Below are 24,461 nucleotides of genomic sequence, written 5' to 3' on the forward strand. Positions count from 1 at the left end.
GGTTGAGAATCTCTCAATTAATTTTTTTTCATTTTTTTCAAGAGAGTGTTTTTTTCTGATTAGTACAAAAAAAAATGAAAAATACAATTTATGGTGTGATTGCATTTTTCGTGAGTTTTTCAACAAGAGTCCACTCATAGTACATGTTTTGATTCGAAAAGCTGAAGTTGTATAGGGTTTCGGTTGAGGGATTGAAAAAATTCTAATTTTAATGCAGAAAATAAGGGTAATTCAAATTTAATTGACGGATTTCAGCATTTTGATTTTGAGTTATTGGTTGAAGAAATATTGATTCAATTAATACCCTGTATATAAAAAAACAAAATTATTATAATTTATGTTACATAAATAAGAATCCTCTTTGTGCCTTTTTAAAGCATTCTGTAAGAAATTCGATATTGAAAAGAAGTCCACATCATTTTGTACTGTAGTACAATACCTCATTGTACGGAAGAGGGGTGGATTCTGCGCCAAATATGTGTACCTAAAGGACAAATTCATATTGATTTTTTCGAGTTATATTATTTCACGAAAATTTCACAAGAAAATGTGTTGATGTCGCTTAACAACATTCAATTTCGATGTTTTCTCAAGTAAGTCAGAAAATGTTGAGAAATCAAAAAACCGTTGAACCCATGGTTCTGGACTCAATTTCTGCAAATGATCTCTAGTAAGTATAACCCCTGTGAAGGATTACGTGGAAAATTACCAAGCACCATCTCCCTAAATCTCGCCCTACCCTAACATATTTGTCTTTTTTTCTTATCGTTGATTGTATGATTCATCAATATTTAAAGTTCCGCATTGCAACTACAATTTTTTTCATTTTCCTTTGGCATTTTTATGCGGCTCCTTTCTGCGGTATGAGCTATGAGGACAATTATATGTATTCCAGAATGAAATATCAAACGATACACATTGCAAATAGCCAATCTGCCTAATGCAGGTTGTCTAAATCACCTCTACCTGCTTGCAAATTGATGCATATTCGCCAATTGGTGTTTGCTAATGAAACGTTTCACCTGCAAGCTTCGCTACTCCCACATTTAATAAATTTGCCCTATATGTTCGTGGCCCTATTTGAAAATATGTATAGGCAGTCGGTAAATTTGTTGAAACAATCTTACAAAAGCAGTCTCATCTGTTAAGACTTCGGTTCATGAAAATAAGAAGGAAGGACTAGTACGGTACTATGAAGACATATATTTGTCAGGATACGCACATCCGTACTCGAACTGCCCAATGGCATAGTGCTATTCGCGCTAGGTGCCAAATACATGTACGGAAGGTGAAACAATTCAGTCGCCCTCTGAGGGACAATAATTATGAAGACATGCGGGAGAACATCAGGTTTGCATTAAATTGTTAAGAGGTTTGTAAAAGAAAAGTTAATATGAAATTATTCGAAATAATTGAATAGAGATCGACCTGATATTTCTGAAAGCATTCCATACTCCATACGGATGTAATCCAACATCCTAGAAGACGGAATCGATGTGTAATGAGTTTAGGATCGAATATGACCTCACGATGTTAAGTAGAGGTTACCTTCTTAATTGTAAGTATTCTCCACGCACTCTAAAACAATACTTTGAACTTTGGAAATAGGTAGGCAGTGGGAATAGGTTGCAATGAAACAGAGTGAAATATCCATAGTTTTATTCAATCATAAATTGATAAAAGGAACATTTTTATATACAGGAAATAAAGTTCGCGGTTACTAAGAAAACCATGATATTTTTTATTTTTTCATCATCGAGACGAAAAATAAGATTATGACAGCAATATACGTAATATTTTCTAGGAGCACTCTAAATTCTTCTCGATGTCTCGAATTTATGACTGTATGAATATAGAAATACTCCGTTTATTGCTGTGCGATGCGGGGATAAACTTAACATGAATTGAAAATAAGTATCTGCTTGTAAAATTTGGCACTCTTGAAGACTATAATATGTTTCGTCAAAATCCAGTCATAGCAGATGCAAACTGCCAGAAATCGTTATAAATCATCTGCATATATCCGTATATCAATAAGCTTGCAGCAGAAAGTTATCACCTGTCTTAATTAGGCTTCATCAGATTGAGATCATTTCTTATACCTAAAATCAGGTAGAGTATTCCAAGTGTTGTTCATATGTCGGGAAAATTAATGTGATGCCGGTTCATATATTTCAGGGAGACAGGCAAAACTTCGACAATGATAATTATCTTTGTTGAATGATTTATTGTCTCAGGACAGTTTGCACCGCCGTTTTATTTGACTACATTATACTTCGGATATTTGTCAGATTACATAAGATGAAAATATTTTCAAGCACAAACTTATCACGAGAACATTATTTTTCGAATAATTCTACGTTGAATTTCCTAGTAGATTTTTGTTCAATTAAAGATTACTTCAACTAATGTGTCCTCTGATATATTTGCACTAGAAAATAAAAAACGAAATTCAATGGAAAAATTGTGCTAATTACATCAATTCACATGAAGCTCTTCTCTATACGTAATTTATACAATATATACAAACTGGTAAAGAATTTCCTTCATCTGTCGTCCATGTTAAAATATCTTTCACTTCAGGATATTTGATATGTTGTGATTAATTTCACGTTGAAATTTTGGAACTGAACGTAGGGTGAGTCTATTTTTTACCAGTTTGTTTTGAATTTTACCACTTTTAGCGTTAGTGTGCCCTGAAGGGAATGGACTCTTGGGTGCAATTATACACAGCATGTTCCATTCATGATTTTTCAATGAAAATCTCATTTTGTTCAGGCGGTTATTGAACAATACTCATAAACTTCGTTGAAATGCTTTTACTGGGGTTACCGAAATATTAAATTATATCAGACCCTAAAGAATTCCTCTCACCTTCAAACATACCTCTAATAAAAAACCCTAATTTCAAAAATCAGATATTCGAATATTATTAACGTTCAAAAAAGTTTGAAACTCATGAATTTAAGACGAACTAATGTATTCTATTATAATATTACCTATTTATTTCAATCTTATTTTCGAACGTAGGTATGTAGTAAGTGAAAGGAACTCTGGGTCTTCCACTCTTCATCAAATTCACAGCACTGTAGATAATTTTTTTTTCGAATATGATAAAAGTTTAAATTTCAACCCATGTTGCTCTTTAGGAATGATATGTTGAGTTATACGTTGAGAAAACGGATCAAAAATAACAAAAACAATTCAAATGACAGCAGAAATTTGAAGTGTTGAAAATTCTTCCACAAAAATAGAGTAACATAACAAAAATGTATCATTTCATGATCAAAATACACCCAAGAAAAATCCACTTCTCATAGTGTGTTGATTCTGAATGAATATAAAATAATCATTTGTTTTTCAGATATCAAGGTCAATTTCATGATTTCTTTTGTTATAATAACTAGCAAAATTTTGTTTCAAAAAATATATTCAGCTTGTGTGATGAACATTCTTCCAAAAAAGCTGAATGAAGCTGAGCAATCAATTTTTCCCATATTACTCTTACCATTTAGTTTATGCGTCACATGATATGGTTAATTTGGAGGAACAAAGAGGTTGGTAGATAAAATGTAGTGAAAAATCACGGTAACCACTTGAAGCATCATTTTCATTTGCATGTCAGATCCATCTGAAAAAAAAATTATTTCAGTATTGCATATTGATAATATAATCAGTCTAGGTTAATTATCAATTATATTTCTCATATCTTATGTTATGTCTGCTTAATTCATAAATTCAATTAAAAAAAAACAATGTAGGTATATTTTGATTGAATGACCTCTAGTGAGAAATTTATAAGTTTAATAAATTTAACAGTGTGAGTGAGGGGTAAGTTTAGTCCTCAGAAATGATTGAAACATCGTAGAGGATCAAGATTTTATATGAAACAAAAAGGGCAAAAAATAGCGCACAAAATTCACATCTTCATTATTTACTATTCTATTAAAAATATGCTGAAATAATAAAATTTTCATTACAAATTTTGCAACTCATATAAACAACTCTACGAGGGGTAGAGTGTATAGTGAAGCTACTTCAAATAGCAACCCCCACTTTTTGTGCCAGTAACGAATACATGAAAAGCTGCGTAATTTAAAATATGATGATTTGCTCCTTCAAAATAGTAAATACCCAAGATATAAATTTTGTGCTGACTATTATTTTAACTTTTTGTGTTCACATGTGTTACATGTCTGCTATCAGCGTAAAATTAAATAACTAGGATAGCGGAAGAAAAAATTCAAGTAGCCTTAATGACCTCAATTCAATAATAATGATAATTTTTCTAATTTCATAACTTGTACAATATTAATAATCATCGTTAGTGCTATAATATCTGCGAACAAACTGTTTATCATCTAAAAATGGGCGTTAGCTCAAAAAGACGAAAATTGATATGATTTTCATCAATTGAAATGATTATAAGCTGAATGGCCAGAATAAATCTGCTTTATAACCAGAGAATACGATAATGGAAGAGGGTTCAAAAATGTCATATTCATACTATACAATCAAATTTTCTTTTTAGTAATCCAATTTTTAGTATTTTTCAAGTTATTCAACCCAGTCAGTTGATATGATGACAATGAAAGATTGCGAAGAATGCGTTTCAAAAACACGAGTGATATCAGTTCAGCACTTAAAATATTATATTTTGCGGTTGTATGATAGATGAAGTCACTGATATCGTTCAGAATAGAATATATTCAATCATTACTTCTAAATGTCAGGAGAGGTATTTAAAGATTCAAATGAAATTCTCACTCCAACTGAAATTGAAACATTCGGGCAACAATGTTTTTAACTGATTCCTGGCGTCATGGATGCGCTCAAACAAAAAACCGTAAGGGACTGCTTAGAGGAAGACATCAGATGGAATTACCCCAATGCAATTATTCGCTTTGCGGAAGAAGTCTTCGTGGAATTCAAGTGAGAGTATGGTCAAGCAAGAGAGGTTGCTAGCATAGAGGATTGCTTGTATTTGTAGATGTATATTTACAATCTACATTCTGCTTGGGAAGAAACTAGCTTTCAACCTCATAAGAACTGGTTCGTGTTATGTTTCGCAATGTCCACATGAAATAATATATAGAAATAATGATAGAGAATTTATTGCGGGGTTCAATGAGGTATTTCCATTATTATTTCGATTGAATAATCTAATATATAAAATTCTCGTGTCATAGTTTTCGTTACCATACTCCTCTGAAACGGCTTGACCGATTTTGATGAAATTTTTTTTGCTTATCCGGTATCTATGAGAATCGGCCAACATCTATTTTTCATCCCCCTAAATGTTAGGGGTAGTCCACCCCTAAATTTTTTTTTGTATTTTTTAGACAAAATTTTTAATTTCTATTTTTTCATGATACAACATACAAAAATACATACAATCCTCAATTTTCACCCTTCTACGATCAACCCTTATTTTTTAATAGCCATTTTAGTAATTTAATCATTAGGAAATTATTTATATGGCAAAACAACGTTTGCCGGGTCAGCTATCTATGAGAATCGGCCAACATCTATTTTTCATCCCCCTAAATGTTAGGGGTAGTCCACCCCTAAATTTTTATTTTATTTTTTAGACAAAATTTTTAATTTCTATTTTTTTATGATACAACATGGAAATTATTTATATGGCAAAACAACGTTTGCCGGGTCAGCTTGTATATTTATAAATTCTTTGGTTAGAAATGGATGGATCCCTTAGATGGCTGTCAAATTCTTCCAAAACATCGCAAAAAATTCAATATGATGGAAATTGCTCAATAAATTGGACCAAATTTTGCTGTATAAATTAGCTGAATTTATTCAGACTTTTTTTGCACTTATTCCTAGAAACCAGATCGAGATCGTTATGCCTGAATAGCAATAATTTTTTAATTTTGAGCCCGAAATAGTCTCAAGGGGTCGAAATCTGTAAACACTGCGTTAACAAGAAAAATCCACTCGATGATTTCAATCATTAGTACGTACCCAAAATCTTGCCATATTGGTCCTCACATCATTTAGATGGTGAAATGATAAAGTACTTCCTATGTTTACGATAGAGTTTCATTATTTTACCGCTGGCATCATTTCTGCCGTGATTTTAACGGGTTCCTAACTTCTCGGTTCCTGGCCATTGGGGTGAAGTACCAACCAGGCGCGTCTCCAGGTGGCGGATAGAAGGGGTCCTTCTGCTAATGATTACAAATGAAGCTGAGGACTGTGGGACTATAAGTTGGCTCGTAGTCTTAAAAACACTACTGGTAGCCTTCCAAAATCCCACCGCGGACCAACTTCTCCTGCCCAGCTGTAGTGTCGTGGCTAAGGGCCTGCACAGGATTAACGGCGCCAACTTTACCGGACAGTCAAGGACTGGCGGCAGTTGACAAACCATGCAAACTTGTTTGCGGGGGATCTTGCCTTAATTGGCCGGATCGAGAGGAGACAACCTCATCAAAAACCCCCTAGTTCAAGGTGGAACATCCTATGCCGAAGAACTTCCTCTTTGAGTAGCTCATTGGGTTAAGATGAGTTCCTAATAGGCGAACTCCGGACACCTGCCGCCCTCCGGTTTCAATATGGCTTACCAGGGTAAGGGAGCACTGCCCTGGCGGACATTTATTTCTTCCCTTCTCGTGGGACCGCTTATGGATACCAAAGAACAAACAAACTCACCAAAACCAGTCGAGACGGGGATCAATCCTATCTCGACGACCGAAACCTCGAAAGAGGAATGTGCAGAAATCGGGGTGAAACCTGATTCTGCCATTACAAACCCAACCCTAGGCGCGGAGGAGAAATCCGGAACCGCACAAGGGGAGAGTATCCCCGAGGCTGCAATCGCTGTAGCTAAGGAGGCTGAGAAGATGAATCTTACCTCCAAACGCAGGCGAATGGCGGGAGCAGCCAAAAGGCACCTGAAACGGCTACTGAAATCAGGTGCCGACTACAAGTCGGCACTTGCGACAGTACTCCGTGAGGGCGCCAAAAAGGCAGCAGCAAAGGAGAGGGAACCAAACCTCCCAACGCCTGCTGCCAAAACTCCGAAGAGGTTGCGCTCTGATGGCAGTACTCCTAGTGCCAGTGCGAAAAAGCACTGTCCTGGGGGAACGGTCAGCAAGGGGGTGACCTACAAGGAGATGGTGGAAGGGATCAAGGTCGGCATTGTCGACAGGGACCCTGAAGCCAATCTGTCAGCTGAGCAGCTGGACCTGCTCCAGGGCGCCATCCTGAGGCATACCCTCAGGAAGGAGGAAAAGGGAGCGGGAATCCGCTTCTTGAGCTGCACTCATAAGCCGGGTTGGCTCATGATTAGATGCGCGGACGAGGCTACTGTCTCATGGCTTGAAAACTGCTTGTTGCAGATCAAGCCGTGGGATGGGGCCAACCTCCGCATCGTTCAGGGAACGGAGCTGCCAAAGCCCTACGTATGCGTAGCATACATCCCTGATCCTCCACTAGGAGATCGACCCTCACAGGATGAGGTGCTGACAGGTCTGAGTGTGATGAACCCAGACCTGGAAGCAGAGAGCTGGGCGGTGTTACACCACCAGGTTTCAGGGCCGGGCCGGACATGGACCTTCTCTGTAGATGAGAGCTCCATGTCTAGGCTCAAAGCCCTGAACATGATGCCCTACTATGGTTTCGGGAGGGTTACCTTCCGGGCCAAAGAAAAGGGCATGGGTGCCGACAAAGAGTCGGACACCCAAACAAAGAAAGAGGAAGGAGGGGCCAATCCCTCCACCTCCGTTGGCACCTCCAAAGGTGAGCTCGCTGAGGGAGAGAGGTCTAACTCTGCTCCCTCGACGAGCAAAGCGCCGCAGGCGTCCCTTCCCACCGGGGCTCTTCCCAAGGCTGGTAAAACGGCCAGGAAGGGGCCGGCGGTGGGAAGAAAGAAGTAAGCCGCAACATCTAGTGATGGCGCGGCTCTTCAAATGCCTGCAGGCTAATGTGCAACATTCCAAGGCTGGATCCTACCTCCTTGGAAAACGAATCCTGGACGAGAGGATAGATATCGCCCTCATCCAGGAACCTTGGGTTACTTCCCGAGGCCGAATCAACGGCCTCAGTAACCTTCCTGGCAAGGTAATATCACTTGGATCTGGGGAATCACCCAGGTCCTGTATCTTTGTCAGGAACACTATTGACATTTTTGTACTTACAGGATTCTGTTCCAGAGATGTAACATCCATCCTGGTAAAACTTCCCATGGAAACGGGCACTAAAGAACTGGTCAACTGTTCTGCCTACTTCCCTGGTGATACCATGTTCCCCCCGCCAAATGAAGTGCGAAAATTAGTTGCCTTCTGCAGGGGGAAAAACCTTCAACTCCTCGTTGCTTGCGATGCCAACTCCCATCACACTACGTGGGGTAGCACGGACATCAACGAAAGAGGTGAGCACTTATTTGACTTCATTCTAGAAGAAGCGCTTTTTGTATTGAATCGGGGCTCTGTTCCAACCTTTGTTACGAAAAATCGGGCTGAGGTATTGGACATCACGCTCTGCTCGCAATACCTGAGCACTAAAATCACTGGTTTCTGACACGCCCTCTGGCTCAGACCATAGAAATATTCAATTTAACATTGAATTAGGCGGCAAACCCATTCAGGAATATCGCAATCCCAGATTAACCGACTGGGATGGTTATAAACTATCCCTGCAACGGAATCTGAGATCCATCAACGTCAACGTTAACAATCATGAAGACCTAGAGAGGCTGGCCAACTCAATTGGCCAAGCTATAGTCTCGGCATATCATGAAAACTGTCCACTAAGAAAGAAATCCGACAATAGGAAAGTATCTTGGTGGAACTCTAAATTAGAGAAACTTCGTAAAGAGGTTCGGAAAAAATTTAACCGAGCAAAATCAGCAGGTGAGTGGGAAGTGTATCGTCAAATCCTCACCTTGTACAACAAGGAAGTAAGGAAGGCCAAAAGGGAGTCTTGGGAAAACTTCTGCAGCAGCATCGAAGATGCTGCAAGCGGGACAAGACTCCATAAAATTCTTTCCAGAGAGCCGTCTTTGACGCTGGGATCTGTTAAAAGATCAGATGGCACCTATACGGCCTCTGGGGCGGAAACCCTTAAGATCATGGCTGACACACACTTTCCGGATTACGTGCTGATTGATTCCGCATCTGCGGAAGAAGGTAACTTTACCAGTCGCCTCAAGCGACCCAGCAAGGAATGCTGGAAATTTGTCAACAAACTTGTCACTGCGAGCGCGGTGAGAAGGGCAGTTTTATCCTTTCTTCCATACAAAGCGCCAGGTGACGATGAAATATTTCCAGCTCTACTTCAGCACGGACTGGAATTCTTAATGTCTTACCTCATTAGGCTCTTCAGATCCAGCTTGGCATGGAATTTTATACCATCCAACTGGAGGAAGGTCAAAGTCGTTTATATTCCCAAGGCGGGAAAAACAGGCTCACAGCCTAAATCATTCCGACCGATCAGTTTAATTTCGTTCGTGATGAAAACTCTTGAAAAGATACTAGACGAGCACGTCAGAGAGGTGATTCTACGGAATCATCCCCTGAGTGCTCATCAGTATGCCTACCAGAAAGGCAAATCCGCAGATCTTGCCCTCAATAATCTTGTCGGCAGGATCAATGAATCTCTCAACTCCAGGGAGATTGCAGTGGCTGCCTTTCTGGACATTGAGGGAGCCTTTAATGCTGCCCTTACTGAATCTCTAGTGAGGGCTGCCAAGGTTAGAGGTGTCCCTCCTACCATATCGAATTGGATCAGCACAATGCTGAGCTCCAGAAACATCATAACCACGCTTTGTGGCGAAGCACTTAGATTCAAAGCAGGCAGAGGTTGTCCGCAGGGAGGTGTACTATCACCCCTTCTCTGGTCACTTCTGGTTGATGATCTAATTGCAATTATCAGCTCGCTTGACGCATATGTTCAGGCTTACGCTGACGACATAGTTGTTTTACTGGAGGGCAATGACGATGCAACCATCTCAGATGCTCTTCAGGAAACACTAACAGTAATTCAGGGTTGGTGTGATGGGGAGCAGTTAGGGGTGAACCCCTCCAAGACCCTGATTGTCCCCTTTACCAGGAGAAGGAAATTTCAAATCTTTCCTCCAACTCTCTACGGTAAGACCATTCCACTAGTAGAGGTAGCCAAATATCTAGGCATTACCCTGGATAGGAAGCTTCTATGGAACTCCCATGTGGAAAAAGTCGTCCACAAAGCCAGGCACTCCCTATGGACCTGCCAAAGGATTTGTGGAAGGACATGGGGGATAGCGCCGAAGCAGCTCCGCTGGCTATACGTCACGGTGATCAGACCATTGATCACCTATGGCTGTGTCGCCTGGTGGTCCTGCACTGAACGCGTTCTAACCCAAAACAAACTTACCAAACTCCAAAGAACGGCTTGCCTCATGATTTCGGGGGCATTCCGCTCTACTCCAACTTCGTCCATGGAGATGCTATTAGACCTCCCTCCCCTTCACATTTTTGTCCAGGGAGAGGCAAGACTAGCAACCCACAGGCTCCACCACCTCACCGTGAACGAGCCTGACAAACTCACTTTCGTGCCCAGTCGTCTGTCGGCCCAACTGGAGGCTGACGAGGTGATGGGCATGAGAACTGATCAAATAATCACAAGAACCAGCACCGAGGGAACATTCGTTTCTCTGATTCCAAGCAGAGACGAATGGCTCCATCACAAGGATTTCTATTTACAAGGACCTTGCTGGTTCACTGATGGCTCCAGAACCAGTCAGGGATCTGGAGCCGGAGTCTACAGCCGTAGACCGCTGACCAAACTCAGTGCTAGTCTGGGAAAGTCGGCGACAGCTTTTCAGGCAGAAATCTTCGCCATTGATCTGTGCGCAGGCCATTTACTTGACAGTGGCTGGGCGGGCAGATCGATAAAAATCCTTACGGATAGTCAAGCTGCGATCAAATCTCTCGCGGCTGACAAATGCAACTCGGCACAGGTATTTGAATGCAGATCTAAACTCACCAAATTGGGAAGTTTAAACAGACTGCAACTGATTTGGATACCTGGACACTCTGGCTTCAGTGGCAACGATGTATCGGATGCTCTGGCCAGAGAAGGCGCGACATCAACGCTTATTGGCCCGGAACCCAGTATAGGAATTCCCAATTCCTTAATCAGGGACGGAAACAACAGCTGGATAAGGCAAAAGGTCCTGGAGCACTGGCGCAACCGTCCTGGATTGCGTCACTCGCATAGGGCTATTTCAGTGCCTCCCAGCCCATACACCAGTCGCTGGCTAGAATTTTCTAGAACTAATCTGAGATCCATAATAGCGGTTTTCACAGGACACTGCAGACTCAGAGCCCACCTCAAAAAACTCAAGATCGTCAACGACCCACTCTGCAGACTCTGCTTAGAGGAAGACGAAACAATTGAGCATATCCTCTGTGACTGCCCGGCGGCAGACAGGGTCAGACTCGGAGTTTTCGGCTCTCCGAAGATGATCCTAGAGGAACTCAAGAATCACTCCCCCTCCGACATCATCTCCTTTTTGGGTAGGATGGGACTAGTGGGAGAGATTTAGCTCTTTGAGCATGCTTGTGTGCTACAATAGACCGTTGGTCGCGGTGGCAGGTTTGGGTTAGTCCGTCCAACACACCCAGCAATCAGTAATCAGTAACTTCTCGGTTCGTACACGCTGTTGTCTACGATGGGCAGACCAGCGTACTGAAGAATTAGAGGAAATATGGGACATAATATGCTATTGTCTTCGTCTGGGTTTCGATCTGAAGGAGATTGAATCGGTTCTCGTTTCATACTGGTTGGCGCTCTGTATTACTCGACAGTCCTCAGTAGCGTCTGCGTGTTGAGTAAGGGTCCGTCAATTCCAATCATTTTTCCATCGGAGAAGAATCTATGTTGATCTGACGAGATGAAATGAGACCGAAACCATGGTCAGCATTTGCTTTTCTTCGGTGGAACGTTCTCCACTTAGTAGCCCTGACGATGGCAAATTGGCTAGTTCAATTCCGATCGTAACACTTGTTGATATTCATAGCAGCGGGTGTTATGCATCTGAATTAATTCTTATTATTGAATTTGTTATCTTGGAGTTGGAAAAAAATCGCAGATTTCAAATATACATATAAAAAAGTCTACTGATTTCTCCTGAATGTCACCAAAAAATATGAATTATTGAGATAATCAATCAAATTGGCATATTTTCATCAAGTCCCCTTTGATTCAATCGATAACAATAAAGCGGGCATAAAATATGATACATAGAAGGGTGAGTATGGAATCCGATATGCATCGGATTCCATATATGCATATATTTCCAATAATTGTAAAACTGCAGAATTATTTCAGCACCTTATTATTTCTTTACTGATTGGAAAATTTTGACAAATGGCGAATAATTATGTTATGCTAGGTTGGTTGGAAAATATCTTACGAAATTTTAGAAGCCACATGAGAATGAGTTGGAATATGTTAATGTAGAACCAAATACTTCTTTTCGCAAAATAGAGTTGAACTAGAGTATTCCACGTTAGAGAGCGAGTCGGTTCTTGGGAAAAAATCAAGTTTTCATAATCCTTTCAGCATTTTTCCAATCAGTTACAAAAATAATGAGCTAGAACAATTCTCTAATTTTACGATTATTGGAAATAATTATGCTTCGAATTCTTTACTATACTTTCTTGCATCAAATTCTATGTTCGTCTCATTGTTATCGATTAAGTCAATGTGAACTTGATCAATGTATGACAATTTGATATATCAACTCAATAATTTATATTTTTTAGCGACGTTCAGAAAAAATAGTAGACACCTATATAGATATCGATTAAAATTCAAAAAAATTGAACGTAATCCTTATGTTGATGGGCTTTAGGAAAGAATAAGAAGAATCGATTCCAAATTCAACATAAGAACTGTTTTCAAAACACGAAATGATTTAAGATCTATATTTACAAAAACTAAACCTTTGAACGAAAAACAAAAATTGAAAAATTGTATTTACAACATTCCCTGTATTTGTGGTAAAACTTATACAGGTGAATAGTCTAGACCTCTGGAAATAAAGAAAACGCGAACATAAAAATAGAGAAATTAATACATCACAGATCGCAGATCATGTTTGTTCTAACACAGGAGATCACATGATGGATTGGAATAACACTTAAATTTTAATGACGGAGCCGGACCATTATAAAAAATAGTAGACACCTATATAGATATCGATTAAAATTCAAAAAATTTATTGAACGTAATTCCTTATGTTGATGGCCTTTCAGAAAAAATAAGAAGAATCGTTTCCAAATTCAAAATAAGATCTGTTTTCAAAACACGAAATGATTTAAGATCTATATTAACAAAAACTAAACCTTTGAACGAAAAACAAAAATCAAAAAATTGTATTTACAACATTCCCTGTATTTGTGGTAAAACTTATACAGGTGAAACGTCTAGACCTCTAGAAATAAGAAAACAAAAATAATATTAAAAATAGAGAAATTAATAGATCACAGATCATGTTTGTTCTAACACAGGAGAGCACATGATGGATTGGAATAACACTAAAATTTCAATGACGGAGCCGGACCATAATAAACGATTAAAGAGTCTACGTGTATTTTATTAGATCAAAATAATAATTTAGCAAATTGTTCATTAGGAATATATAATATTTGGATAAATTTACTGAAGAAGGAACTGTCATCCGGTAATTTCAAAATTAAATGAATCAACGTTTCTATGCAGTCTCTGTTTCTATGTATTGACAATTAATGTCAAACAAAAGATACAATTCAGAAGATTTTCGAAAATTGATTTTCGTCTGATGAAGGAGTGTGATGTAAACTCCGAAATGTTACAATATAATATTATAATTTCAAAGTTCTTTATTTTCAGTTCATTGTCAGGCAACAATTTTTTCTAGTAGATTTGCACCTGACAAATTAGTGCAAGAATTTACGCAGGAGAAAACACCCAACAGAGACTCTAATAAACAAATTAAGTAATGTTTTATGTTAATATATAATTGTAAAATTTTTATATATTAAAGTGTAAATTTATAGGCTGAAGGACCTCAGGTCGATGGCCAATTGCTTATATGCTTATATTTGCAATAAACGACTGTTACTACTACTACTACTACTAAGAGCAATTCCAAAATTATCAACAAGAGAGTAACAGTTTCCGGAAAAAGAAAAAACTCCTTAAATTTTTATAATGAGAGGGTTTCATCCGTATGTTGAAATCTAGTTGTCTTTCAATAATAAATATTAAATGAATATTTCATTAAGTAAGTACGTATTGTGAAAGAATTCGAATACAAGATTTATTTTGAATTCAATTGTAGGTATTAATCAACTTGGTCTGTGAAAATCTGTGAAAAATTTAATAATTTGCCATAACAGTTATTGAATTCAAAAGGACGACGAATTGTAGTTGTCCTAAGGGAGCAAAAAAGTTTGTTCCGGCCCTGCTCGCGATCTAAATGCATTCTTTATATTCATGATAAATTTTTTGAGAAATCCAGAATTTATTTTTGATAACGTGAACAAGAATGAAATGACATAAAAAAATATTTGGAAACTGCGTTCATCCGCTGTAATCACGTGGCAGAAAATAGGGATGAAGCAGGGATGAATGTAAAGGAGCGTGCTCGATCTTCCCAGACCGCCGGCATCCAAATGCACATTCCCTGTTTGGGATTGAAAAAATGCGAATGTTTCGACAGGGAGACGGCTCCGTCTTTGATTGGGTTAGAAGTTAATCCATCATGAATTCAAACGATCTTATTCTATTTCATTCGTTTATAATTCCGAAATCCAAACCGTTTGCCCAAGGTTTGAATGTGGACCCTTGACGTACTCGACTGCCTTCCGAGCGGAGATGGATTTTCAAATAAGCCCGACATTACATTTACGGGGGTCTCGAGAAAATGTTTCTTACAAAGAGTTTTCCATGGCAACGATTATGAAAGCCTCATTCAGGATTCAGCGCGACTCTTCTTCCTTCTACGGATCAACTCACCGAAAAATAGTGGAGTGATTAGAAAAGCCATTCTTGAACAAGGGATGGATGGAATATTATCCGGTGGCATTTTTATCTATTTTAGGCCGAATAACGATTCAAGAACTTATTTTCAGTGGAAGCTCACACGATTACTCGACGTTTGAGCGAGTTTGACGGGAATTTATTTATATTATTCTACACTGCGCAAAAAAATTAACGCACATTCTGAAAATCTTTATTTTAATGAAAGTTAACTCTACATTGACTTTATAACTTATTTTTTATGTTCTCTCGGGAAGGTTTTGAACGAAACAAACAATGAACAATTTTCAAAATACTGAAATGCTGATAAGTGATTTAATACTTGGTATTTCCACCCCTTGCGTTAATCACAGCTCGGCAACGACGGTTCATACTCAAAATGAGTGATCTTAAAATGTTCTGATCTAATCCTTCCCAGGTTTCTCCGAGTTGGATTCCTAAGTCATTAAGAGTAGCTGGATGATTTTCTGAACTTCTTAGCCTTCAATTGAGGCTGTCCCAAACCTGCTCCATCGGTTTGAGATCTGGACTTCTTGCTGGCCATTCCATTCAAGAGACTTCAACCTCTTCAAGATACTCCTGAACGATGCGCACGATGGGGTCTGGCATTATCGTCCATAAAAAAGAAATTTTCACCAATGTATGGGGCAAATGGCACATGCTCTTCAAGAATGTTCCTTATATACTTATCAGCATTCATAGCTCCATTATCAACGACCACTAGGTCTGTGCGAGCAGTCAAAGATATTCCACCCCATACCATAATCGATCCTCCCCCGAAAGCAGTAGTATTCAGGAAATTGCACTGAGCATATTTTTCATGTGGACGTCTGTATACAAGGGAACGTCGATCACAATGGTAGAGGCAGAATCTAGAATCATCATCATCATCATCAGAAGAGAATTCTTTCCCAATCGGCCTCTTCCCAATGGATATGCTCTCTCGCAAAATCTAAACGCGCCTTTCGATGGGCTGGGGTAAGAGCTGGGCCTCTTGCTGCGACACGAGGCCTTAAATCATATTCTCTTGGACGATTTCTTATTGTCTGAGTGCTAATTTGCATCTCATGAGTTTGCTCAAGCTGAATTTGAAGGAGGCGAGCGGTTGCAAACCGTTTTCTCAACGAAGAAACTCTCAAGTAACGTTCTTGAATGGCAGTTGTTACCCTTGGTCTACCCTATCCTGGTCTTCGGACATTCATACCTGTCTCCCTGAATCGCTGCAATATTCTGGACACACTTGTATGGGAAACTCCAAACCTTTCTGCAATTCTTGTGTATGTCCACCCTTCTTCTCGCAAAACTACCGCTTGGGCACATTCCTCTTGGGTCAAATTGCGTGTTTCGCGTTGCATAGCGATCGAGTGTAGAAAATCAAACGAAAGAAAAACTATTGATCACTAGAATTGATCGAGAACAACTTATTTCAGAATGGAGCCAATACATTCAAAATCTGATAATATCATCTTTTTTTATTCCTGCTGGGAAAAAACATCTGTATTGAAGAAAACCGTTGAATATGCATGCATAATCTTCGTGTTTTGTGCTAAAGTTTCTCCAGTTACTATATAAAAAATTCTTGATATAACACTCTGTAGGAGTTCATTATCATTAAAAGTAATTACAAAATGCCGTTTTTTAGTTTATAAAGATCATATAAGCGACAAAACGAACTCTTCAGGTAGGTACTCCATACATAACCTAAGCTGCTAGATATTATACACGCGAAAGTTTGTATTAATGTGTGGATGTTTGTTAGTCTTGCACGCAGAAACTACGTGGTGAATTCAATGAAACTTCACACGTATATAGCTCAAACCTCAGAATAGAACATAGGCTACAATTCATGAAAATCTTATGTAGTCCAAAGTAATTACATAATATTAGATGACAAGTAATATACAGGATGGGTTAACTCTTATTCCTAATTCCTGAGGAAACCCCACGATAACCAATTTTTATACAATATAAGGAGCAATTTTCCAGATGAAAACTGCTTCTCGCAGCATAGTTTTCTTACGGATATTTCGCGAGATATGACAAGTTGGAGAATTATGAATTCTGCAAGAAATAAAATCTACCCGCTGAATCGAGGCTTATAGAGATTTGTAGAGTATTTTCAGGAAGGTTGCTTGAATCTTTCGATAATGTAGTTGGTTTTTCGTTTTCTTCATCGTGAAGGTTTTCGTTACATGCTTAATATTTTTCTGATGTTGATTATTGATTTTTAATAATTTTCGATTTCATTTTTAGTAGTGAGGGTTGTTGATTTTCTGGTGCTTATCTTTTTTGAATTATTCTAAATACAGGGGGTCCCAACGAATTTTTGAAGATTCTGAAGAAAAAAAAAAGGGGGTTGTTGCCACCTCCAGAAGGTTTCTTCGGAACAATGTCCTCATAGGCATTCGTTCTTTCTATTATAGAACTTGCAAATTATTTTTGGACAATCCTGGATATTTTAAAACTTGTAGGTTCTTGAGTTTGGGAGATTCAACTGTCTGTTCAACATTACCTTTTGACGGTGAGTTCAATTATTACAATATTAATTCGTAAATAATTTTTTTGAAATTGCAACTGGGTTGAGTACAGAACATAAATAACTTTCAAACTGTGCAACACTCGATATCTCTTCCCTATTCAAAAAATGTAGGTGGTTGATGCAACCATCAAGGGGGTGATTTTTTCGGAACAAACTCATGATAGAAATTCTTCCCCCTCAAAATAGAAGTAACCTAACCTGGTTTTTATGTCTTCGAAAATTCTTCGTTTCTGAGTTCTGGACACAGCGAAGCCCCGGGTTTGAGCTAGTACAGGGTTTTTTCAAAGGTGAGGCTTTTTTTCAAAAATGTTGAAAATCGAGGCAGTTTCTTGAAAGAGCTTATGTTAGTTATGTTGAAAAAGTGCTATGATGTTTCCCCATTTCATCCTAATTTTACGATGGTTGTTGTAATATTCGAACAAGAAGATTGTGATGCCCATTGTGAAAAAATTCGTCAATAGTTTAAACGAAATTTATTGGTGAGATTTTGAAGTATTATTCTATTATTCACACTTGTGTCCTGAGTGTCTTCTGTCATTTGGTATCGAAATGAGCCATTTCATAAAATCGTGTAAGTTACTAAAAAATAATGAGAACAATTCAGCAATCCCAAGTTTCATTTTCATTACCACGTAAATAACGAACGAGCCAAATACCCTAAACGGAAACCACATGGTCGAATCATCAGATGAGTTTTTTCCCAGTATTAGGATCTATTTCAATTTCAGTAATCATTTTCAATTTTTTTTTTCGACTTTGTCATTTTGAAAGTTTTGTATAGGAGATTTTTGGTGAAACGCTTCATTTTGACCAGTTCTACGTTCCGTTGAAAAAAAAGCCTCACCTTCAAATACACCCTGTATAGTTTTATGATCGATAAAAAATTCGTGGTGACTATTAATTCTGTTATGTTGAATTTAATTGAGTTTATTCATCAAAAGTTCCGTAGTTCGAAAAACAAATTAACCTGTTCGAGCTTTTTTTCACAATGTTGTGACGTTATGAATTACTTTTTACTGCTTCCGTATACCAGGTTACCCCAAATGAGTTAGTTTGTTTTGCGGTTTTTCTGATTCGATGAAGTAAAAAAAGCGTATTCAAATTCCGCATTCCAAAGGTATTCGATGCACACACTTTTATGTATGTCGATCTCGACGATAAGGATAAATGGACGGAAAATCTTTTTTTTCTTGGTTCATCAAACGATCAGAACCCTCCCCATTCAGGTCAGGATTCAAATAACATGGATACGTGATATGAATATTGATACATATTGGAAAGTTGAGAATATCGAGTCAAATTTTAAGTGCACTATGGGAGTATAGATGTAACAGGTGGTTGGAATTACAGTGGTTTACAAGCAATATTTCCGATGGCTAGAGATATGGGTAATTCCTGAAGATCAATATATCGGCACCGGGTGTTCCGTCTACAGATTATCTTCATTAGGAGGAAGGCACGTTCCATCAGTGGAGATATTTTTGGGAGTTCCTAGAGATACATTAGAGAAATATTCAATTTGTTTCATCAAAGTTTATGGAGCAGGTGCTATGGTTAGAAGATAAATACTCGATATGTAGCAGCAAGACGTGAGAGATCGAATATTATCACGAAGACAAATAGTATTTTGAGGGAAATGTGCAATTTCTCATAGTGTGTATTTTTCCAACCGAGAAAAATTGTTAGGATCTTTCCAGTTCCTGGAAAGCATAGATTTTGAAAATCGAATGTTTGAAATTTGTGTAAATGGTCGTTGTATTGATTTGATTGGAAAACGTGCTGCAAGATGGGGAAAAAAGTGTTTTATTTGTACCTTCTGTAAAGGACTCACTTGGAAAAGTCATATCAAACAAGCAATCGACAGAACGAAAGCAGCGATGAATAGACTCTACCCTCTGATACTTCTGATAGAAAGAAGAAGCCACATGTCGAAAGAAACAAAATTGAAGATATTCCAAGCCGTTGCTAGGCCTCAACTGACTTATGGAACAGTTGCCTGGGGTTTCGCGGCAAAGAGCCATATCAAAAGAATTCAGGCCACTGAAAACAAGCTGCTACGATGTGCCATAGATTCACCTTGGTTTGTCAGGAATAGACAGATTTATAGGGACCTAAAATGGGAAACCATAACGGAATTCATGATCAGAAAAGCAGAGAAATTATTCGAAACTGCGAAAAACCATCCGAATCAAGAACTGAGGAGACTAGTGGACTACGACCCAGAGGAAGATAAAAGAAGAATGCGAATTTACCGAAGGAGACCAAGAGATCAATTAAAAAGAGATTAAAATAAGAACAGAAATCTATTGAAAAATCAAATAAAGTGTTATCCAATAGAGGATAAACACATAAATCCCAGCACGATAGTGTGCGAGAAGAAAACCGACTAAGAGATGAATGGTTTATAGGCATATGCCCGGAACCATATTCAAGAAGCAGTTAAGGGTTTTTAGTGGGTGTACCTACTGAACCAAAAAACTTCCTTCGATTTTTCATGCCCTCTTAGATACTCTGTCATGATGATCCACCAGAAAAACCCTCATTTGAATAGAGTAAAATTTCTCCTGTTTATGTCCAAATGATTATTTTTAGATTTAAAAATTCGATCAAGTTGAGAATTAATATTAGGCTCCAAGATAACGTTTTGAAGGTTCTTGCAAAATTTGAACTAAATTCGAAAGAACGGTTCCTGTATCTCTTTCCCGAGCTGAAAAATAGCCTTCTACTTCCCGAAAGGGTTGGGTTATAACCCCCTTCCACGCAAAATTTTTCGAACGGAACTAAAAGCAATACGGACATGTATGAATGGGGGCGATCTGAACCCCTCAGTTAATAGACCTTTTTTTCAATCTTAATTTAGAAAAAGAGAAATCATCACGTGATAAACGGTCACGCGTAGAAGTCGCCATCACTCCGATAGTAAAAAACGAACTCCCCTTTATGATTCCCATAGATGTAAAAAATCCGGATCTGTGAGTAGTGTTAGTTTTCTCTGATCATCGATCGTCATGCTTCGCACACAGATGAACTATTCACATAGAGAAAAGACTGAGCAATAATTGTAGTAAAGTGTCTGCTCTGTAGAAAGAGAGGAAGCGATGATGCGGCCAACACTTGTCTCTTTTCTATGGACATAGACGTGAGTGAATACCAATCAAAATTCTAGAAATCACAACAACTGGCCCCATGCTCGGCAGCCTCTTCAAATTTTTTTGTCATTTTCAATGTAGAGCCGAATATGGAATGCTCAGTCCATTCTCTATGAGTTGAACTTATGCTTCGTCCCAAAGGTGACACTTGCGCTTCTTCCCACATATGACACTTGTGATTCAACTGATTCGATGGTTTTAAATTCACAGCGAATGGAAAAAATGAAATTGAAATGTCAACAATTCCTCAAGCATTTTTCGGGTATTTGGGGTCTTAAAAGTGGGCAAAAGTATATTTAAGGCTCAATTCGGTCAATCGCTTCGTGCGATCTCCCTATTCCAAACAGTTTTGCAACTTTCGCCAAAAAGGCAACAATAGCAGAATTTGAGCTTTTTCGAAAATTATTTTTGATGGCCCCTACGTAAAGGGCGTTTTATGGACTCGGGCTCATCTAGAGCGTTTTGACATCCCTTTTTTTCAATCCTTTTGTGGTTCTTATTCTCTAATTATTTTGTACTGTTGATTATTTGCAGAAGATTTGAAATAATCATCTAATTAACTATGCAGAATCAGACATAAACAAAATAACTAAATGGTTTTTTAACAATGACACGCAACTCAATATTAGTAAAAGTCTGAGGATTTATTTTGTTCATCTGGAATAAAACGCTAAAAATTCTTAGTTTTTTGAAAAAAGCATGAGCCCTTTCCGTAATATTGAAGAAATGAAGGTAAAGTTTGTAATTATTTTTATGTTTCATTGTTTTCGGATGTTTATATCTTGTTCTGATTTTTGTCATTTTGAATTTGAGATCTTGTTACTTTCAGCATATAGAGGTATTTGATTTTCATTGTTTGGTGTATGTTTCTTATTCTATTTTAATTTTGTAGGCCGTTAAGAGCTGATGATAATCTACGAAGAGTTGCTCAGTATCGGCAGTAGAAACATTGATTATTAAACTTGATTTAAATACTTATATCTTTCTATTTTTCCATCCCAGTTTGTTAGTACCAACAAAAAAGGTCAACTCTATGGAATTTTGGAGAAGGCAACCGAATAACCTTGAAAACAAGGAGTTGCTCCATTCCCCTTTCCCATTTGAGATTTTAGTAGTTGCTGTAATGACGCTCACAGGGTTGGTACAAATTAATTGGAACAACCGTCTGAAATAACCCCTCCAAAAAATTACCTTTTTTGCATTTTTTATCTGATTTTGCATGGGGGTTGAGATATTGAGGGTGGTATTGTATTTTTTTCTAAGAATAATTATCCTAAATTTGTTTTGTGAATTTCACTCTTTAATAAACTTTGCTGTTAAATTATGTTGCTATGTGAAATTGCTGGACTGAATAATTAAATAAATCAACAAGTCGAACTAATGATTTGAAATTTCACATTTCGGAAAAATTAAAAGCTGATTGTTTGCAGCAAACACTACAGCTACACTAAAAACGCATTTACTTTAAAATATATAAGTCAGCTAAAATTGACCTGTTCCAATAGATTGAGAGATATTAGGTTATCCCGTAAAACATTTACGCGTTCAGTGTACTTTCGCAAATTTATTGAAATAAATTTAAATTCAACTAATATATATTTTGTTTTCCAGATCCTGAGGAAAATCGTTGAATTCCACTCATTCAACATTCAACAAAAGCATTAGACCTTATTCATTAAACATTATGAATCGAGAATTGATGAATATTAATTAATACAGATATCCGTGAAATAACAGGATGGTAAACAAACAAAGAACTCCGTCTGCTCCATTTTATTAGGTATTAGCATACAAATTGCCGTGAGGCGCAAAAAAAACCTAGAAACTTTCTCGCTGCGGATAATTCGTGATGGAATGACCAAAAACTTTTACCAACTTTTCTGTAGGGTTGCTGTAATTCTGAAGGAGCAAATAATATCTAGTTTTATCAATCAATCGGCTTCGCAACAGCATTTTTATTCACATTTCTGCATCACATACCCTTGAGTATGAATACTCAATGGTCATACTCAGTCTTTCCAGGCACTCTCAATTACCGGAAATTATTGTTTATTATTTTATAGTTCGAACCACTAAAGAAATGGTTCAATAGCAATGTGATTCGTTGTTCCAAAAGGGGATAATGCCTATATCAGTGAGGGATAAATGTATCAATAAGGATTAATGCAGACGCATATCACCCTCTGATATGAATATCAACAAGTGTTCCTTCTGAAAACCATCCGATTGACCATCACTTCGTCAGGAAGCACGAACCGTAGAAGAAGAATAGATACTGACAAATGTTTAGGTCTCATTTGAGCAACACAACGACCATCTAATTAAATACTAGTAGGAGCTTCTGAGTATTATTAAGTTCTCAAGCGCCACCTAGTGAGCACCGAGATCCTATTCAATTCCACCCATCAAATTGGCTACTTTGATACAGACCGTACTTGTTGATATTTATATCAGTGGGTGATATTTGCATCTGAGTGAATTCTTATTATAACTTATTACTTTTCGATACCAGTAACGAAAAGTAAGATATTTCGCAACTGATGATGAAAAGACACTTCCTTCCATAGTAAAGGAGTGAAAAATTTGATATTTCCGTCACTAGACAATTTGAAAAGAATCTGCGAGGGGAGCTTGTATAGACGTTTTTGGCAATTTGAATTGCCACCTCCCATTCAAAATTAGATGAAATCTTGTGTGAACACGTTGGGAAACACTATTGTTCGTATTTTGCGTTCTTTTGCGCAACTTGATTTGCTAGAAATATGCTCATTACGAAAAATAACGCTTTTCCCAACTGGTTTCACAAATAACCATTATTCCACCCATTTCAACAGGCCATTGGATTTGCTCTAGGTCTTCTAATTTCTGAGACCAGGGGACATAGAATTTGGGACACACTGTACAAGTGTTGGATCACCTAAACTGTTTTTCATAATAAGGTTGATTTGGTCTAAATAAATATTAATTATCTTATTATCAGCCTTTATTTTCAGGTTTTTGCTTGGGGTAATTATTTATCCCGATTTATAATTCAAAATCATTTCGGTCTAACAAAACCTATCAAAGACTGCATATTTCAGGCCAAACCTACTTATCGTGACGCACTTAGGACAAACTAGTTTGGCCCTAAATTGGGTTGACCTGTTACTTAGATATAGTGTGGTCCAATGAAAACTTAACACCTCGAATTTCCGACTTATAATAAAAGTCGAAAATCGAGGTGTTAAGTTTTCGTTGGACCATATTGTATATATTTTCTAATTTTTAAATAGTGACCTCCATCTGGTCTTCTTATAGAATCAAGACATTGATTGTACGTATTGCACGTTTTCGTCTCAGCAGTTTGAGTGAGGCACCCCAGTAGATTACACCAAATGTCATCAGGCTTGTTCCTAGAGTGGTTTTCAACGGTTGTGAACTGTACAGAGCAAGCGCAAATGGACCCTAAATTAGAATTGCGCTTGCTCTGTACAGTTCACAACCGTTGCAAACCACTCTACGAACAAATCTTTTATTTCATCCAAATGATAGAAATGGTAATGAATATTTTTCCACTGAATTGAGTTGTGTGAAAACATTAATACAATACAAATACACATTCAACATAGAAGCAACACAGTTAAATACAAATATCAAAAAGCAAGCACGTAAATATTTTCGATTAGTATATTTGGTATTGCAAATATTGCTATACATAAATTTCACTCACGACAAATATCCCTTTACTGTCAGTTTTTCGTAAAAAC

At 37.8% G+C, this 24,461-nt stretch overlaps 1 protein-coding gene across 3 annotated transcripts in view; it reads right to left on the minus strand.

The window, feature by feature from the left end:
* Positions 1-1,644: 1,644 nt before the first annotated feature.
* LOC123321652 (lachesin) overlaps positions 1,645-24,461 on the minus strand; it is a 437,549-nt gene continuing 414,732 nt past the window's right edge. For 2 of the 3 annotated variants that reach the window (XM_044909375.1, XM_044909373.1), the window contains one exon: positions 1,645-3,631. In XM_044909375.1, the coding sequence (XP_044765310.1) occupies positions 3,537-3,631 (95 nt within the window). In that variant the 3' untranslated portion in view covers positions 1,645-3,536. The remainder of the gene's footprint in view (positions 3,632-24,461) is intronic. The other variant, XM_044909374.1, reaches the window with a different exon arrangement.

Source organism: Coccinella septempunctata, chromosome X, assembly GCF_907165205.1.
Source record: "Coccinella septempunctata chromosome X, icCocSept1.1, whole genome shotgun sequence".
NCBI lineage: Eukaryota > Metazoa > Arthropoda > Insecta > Coleoptera > Coccinellidae > Coccinella > Coccinella septempunctata.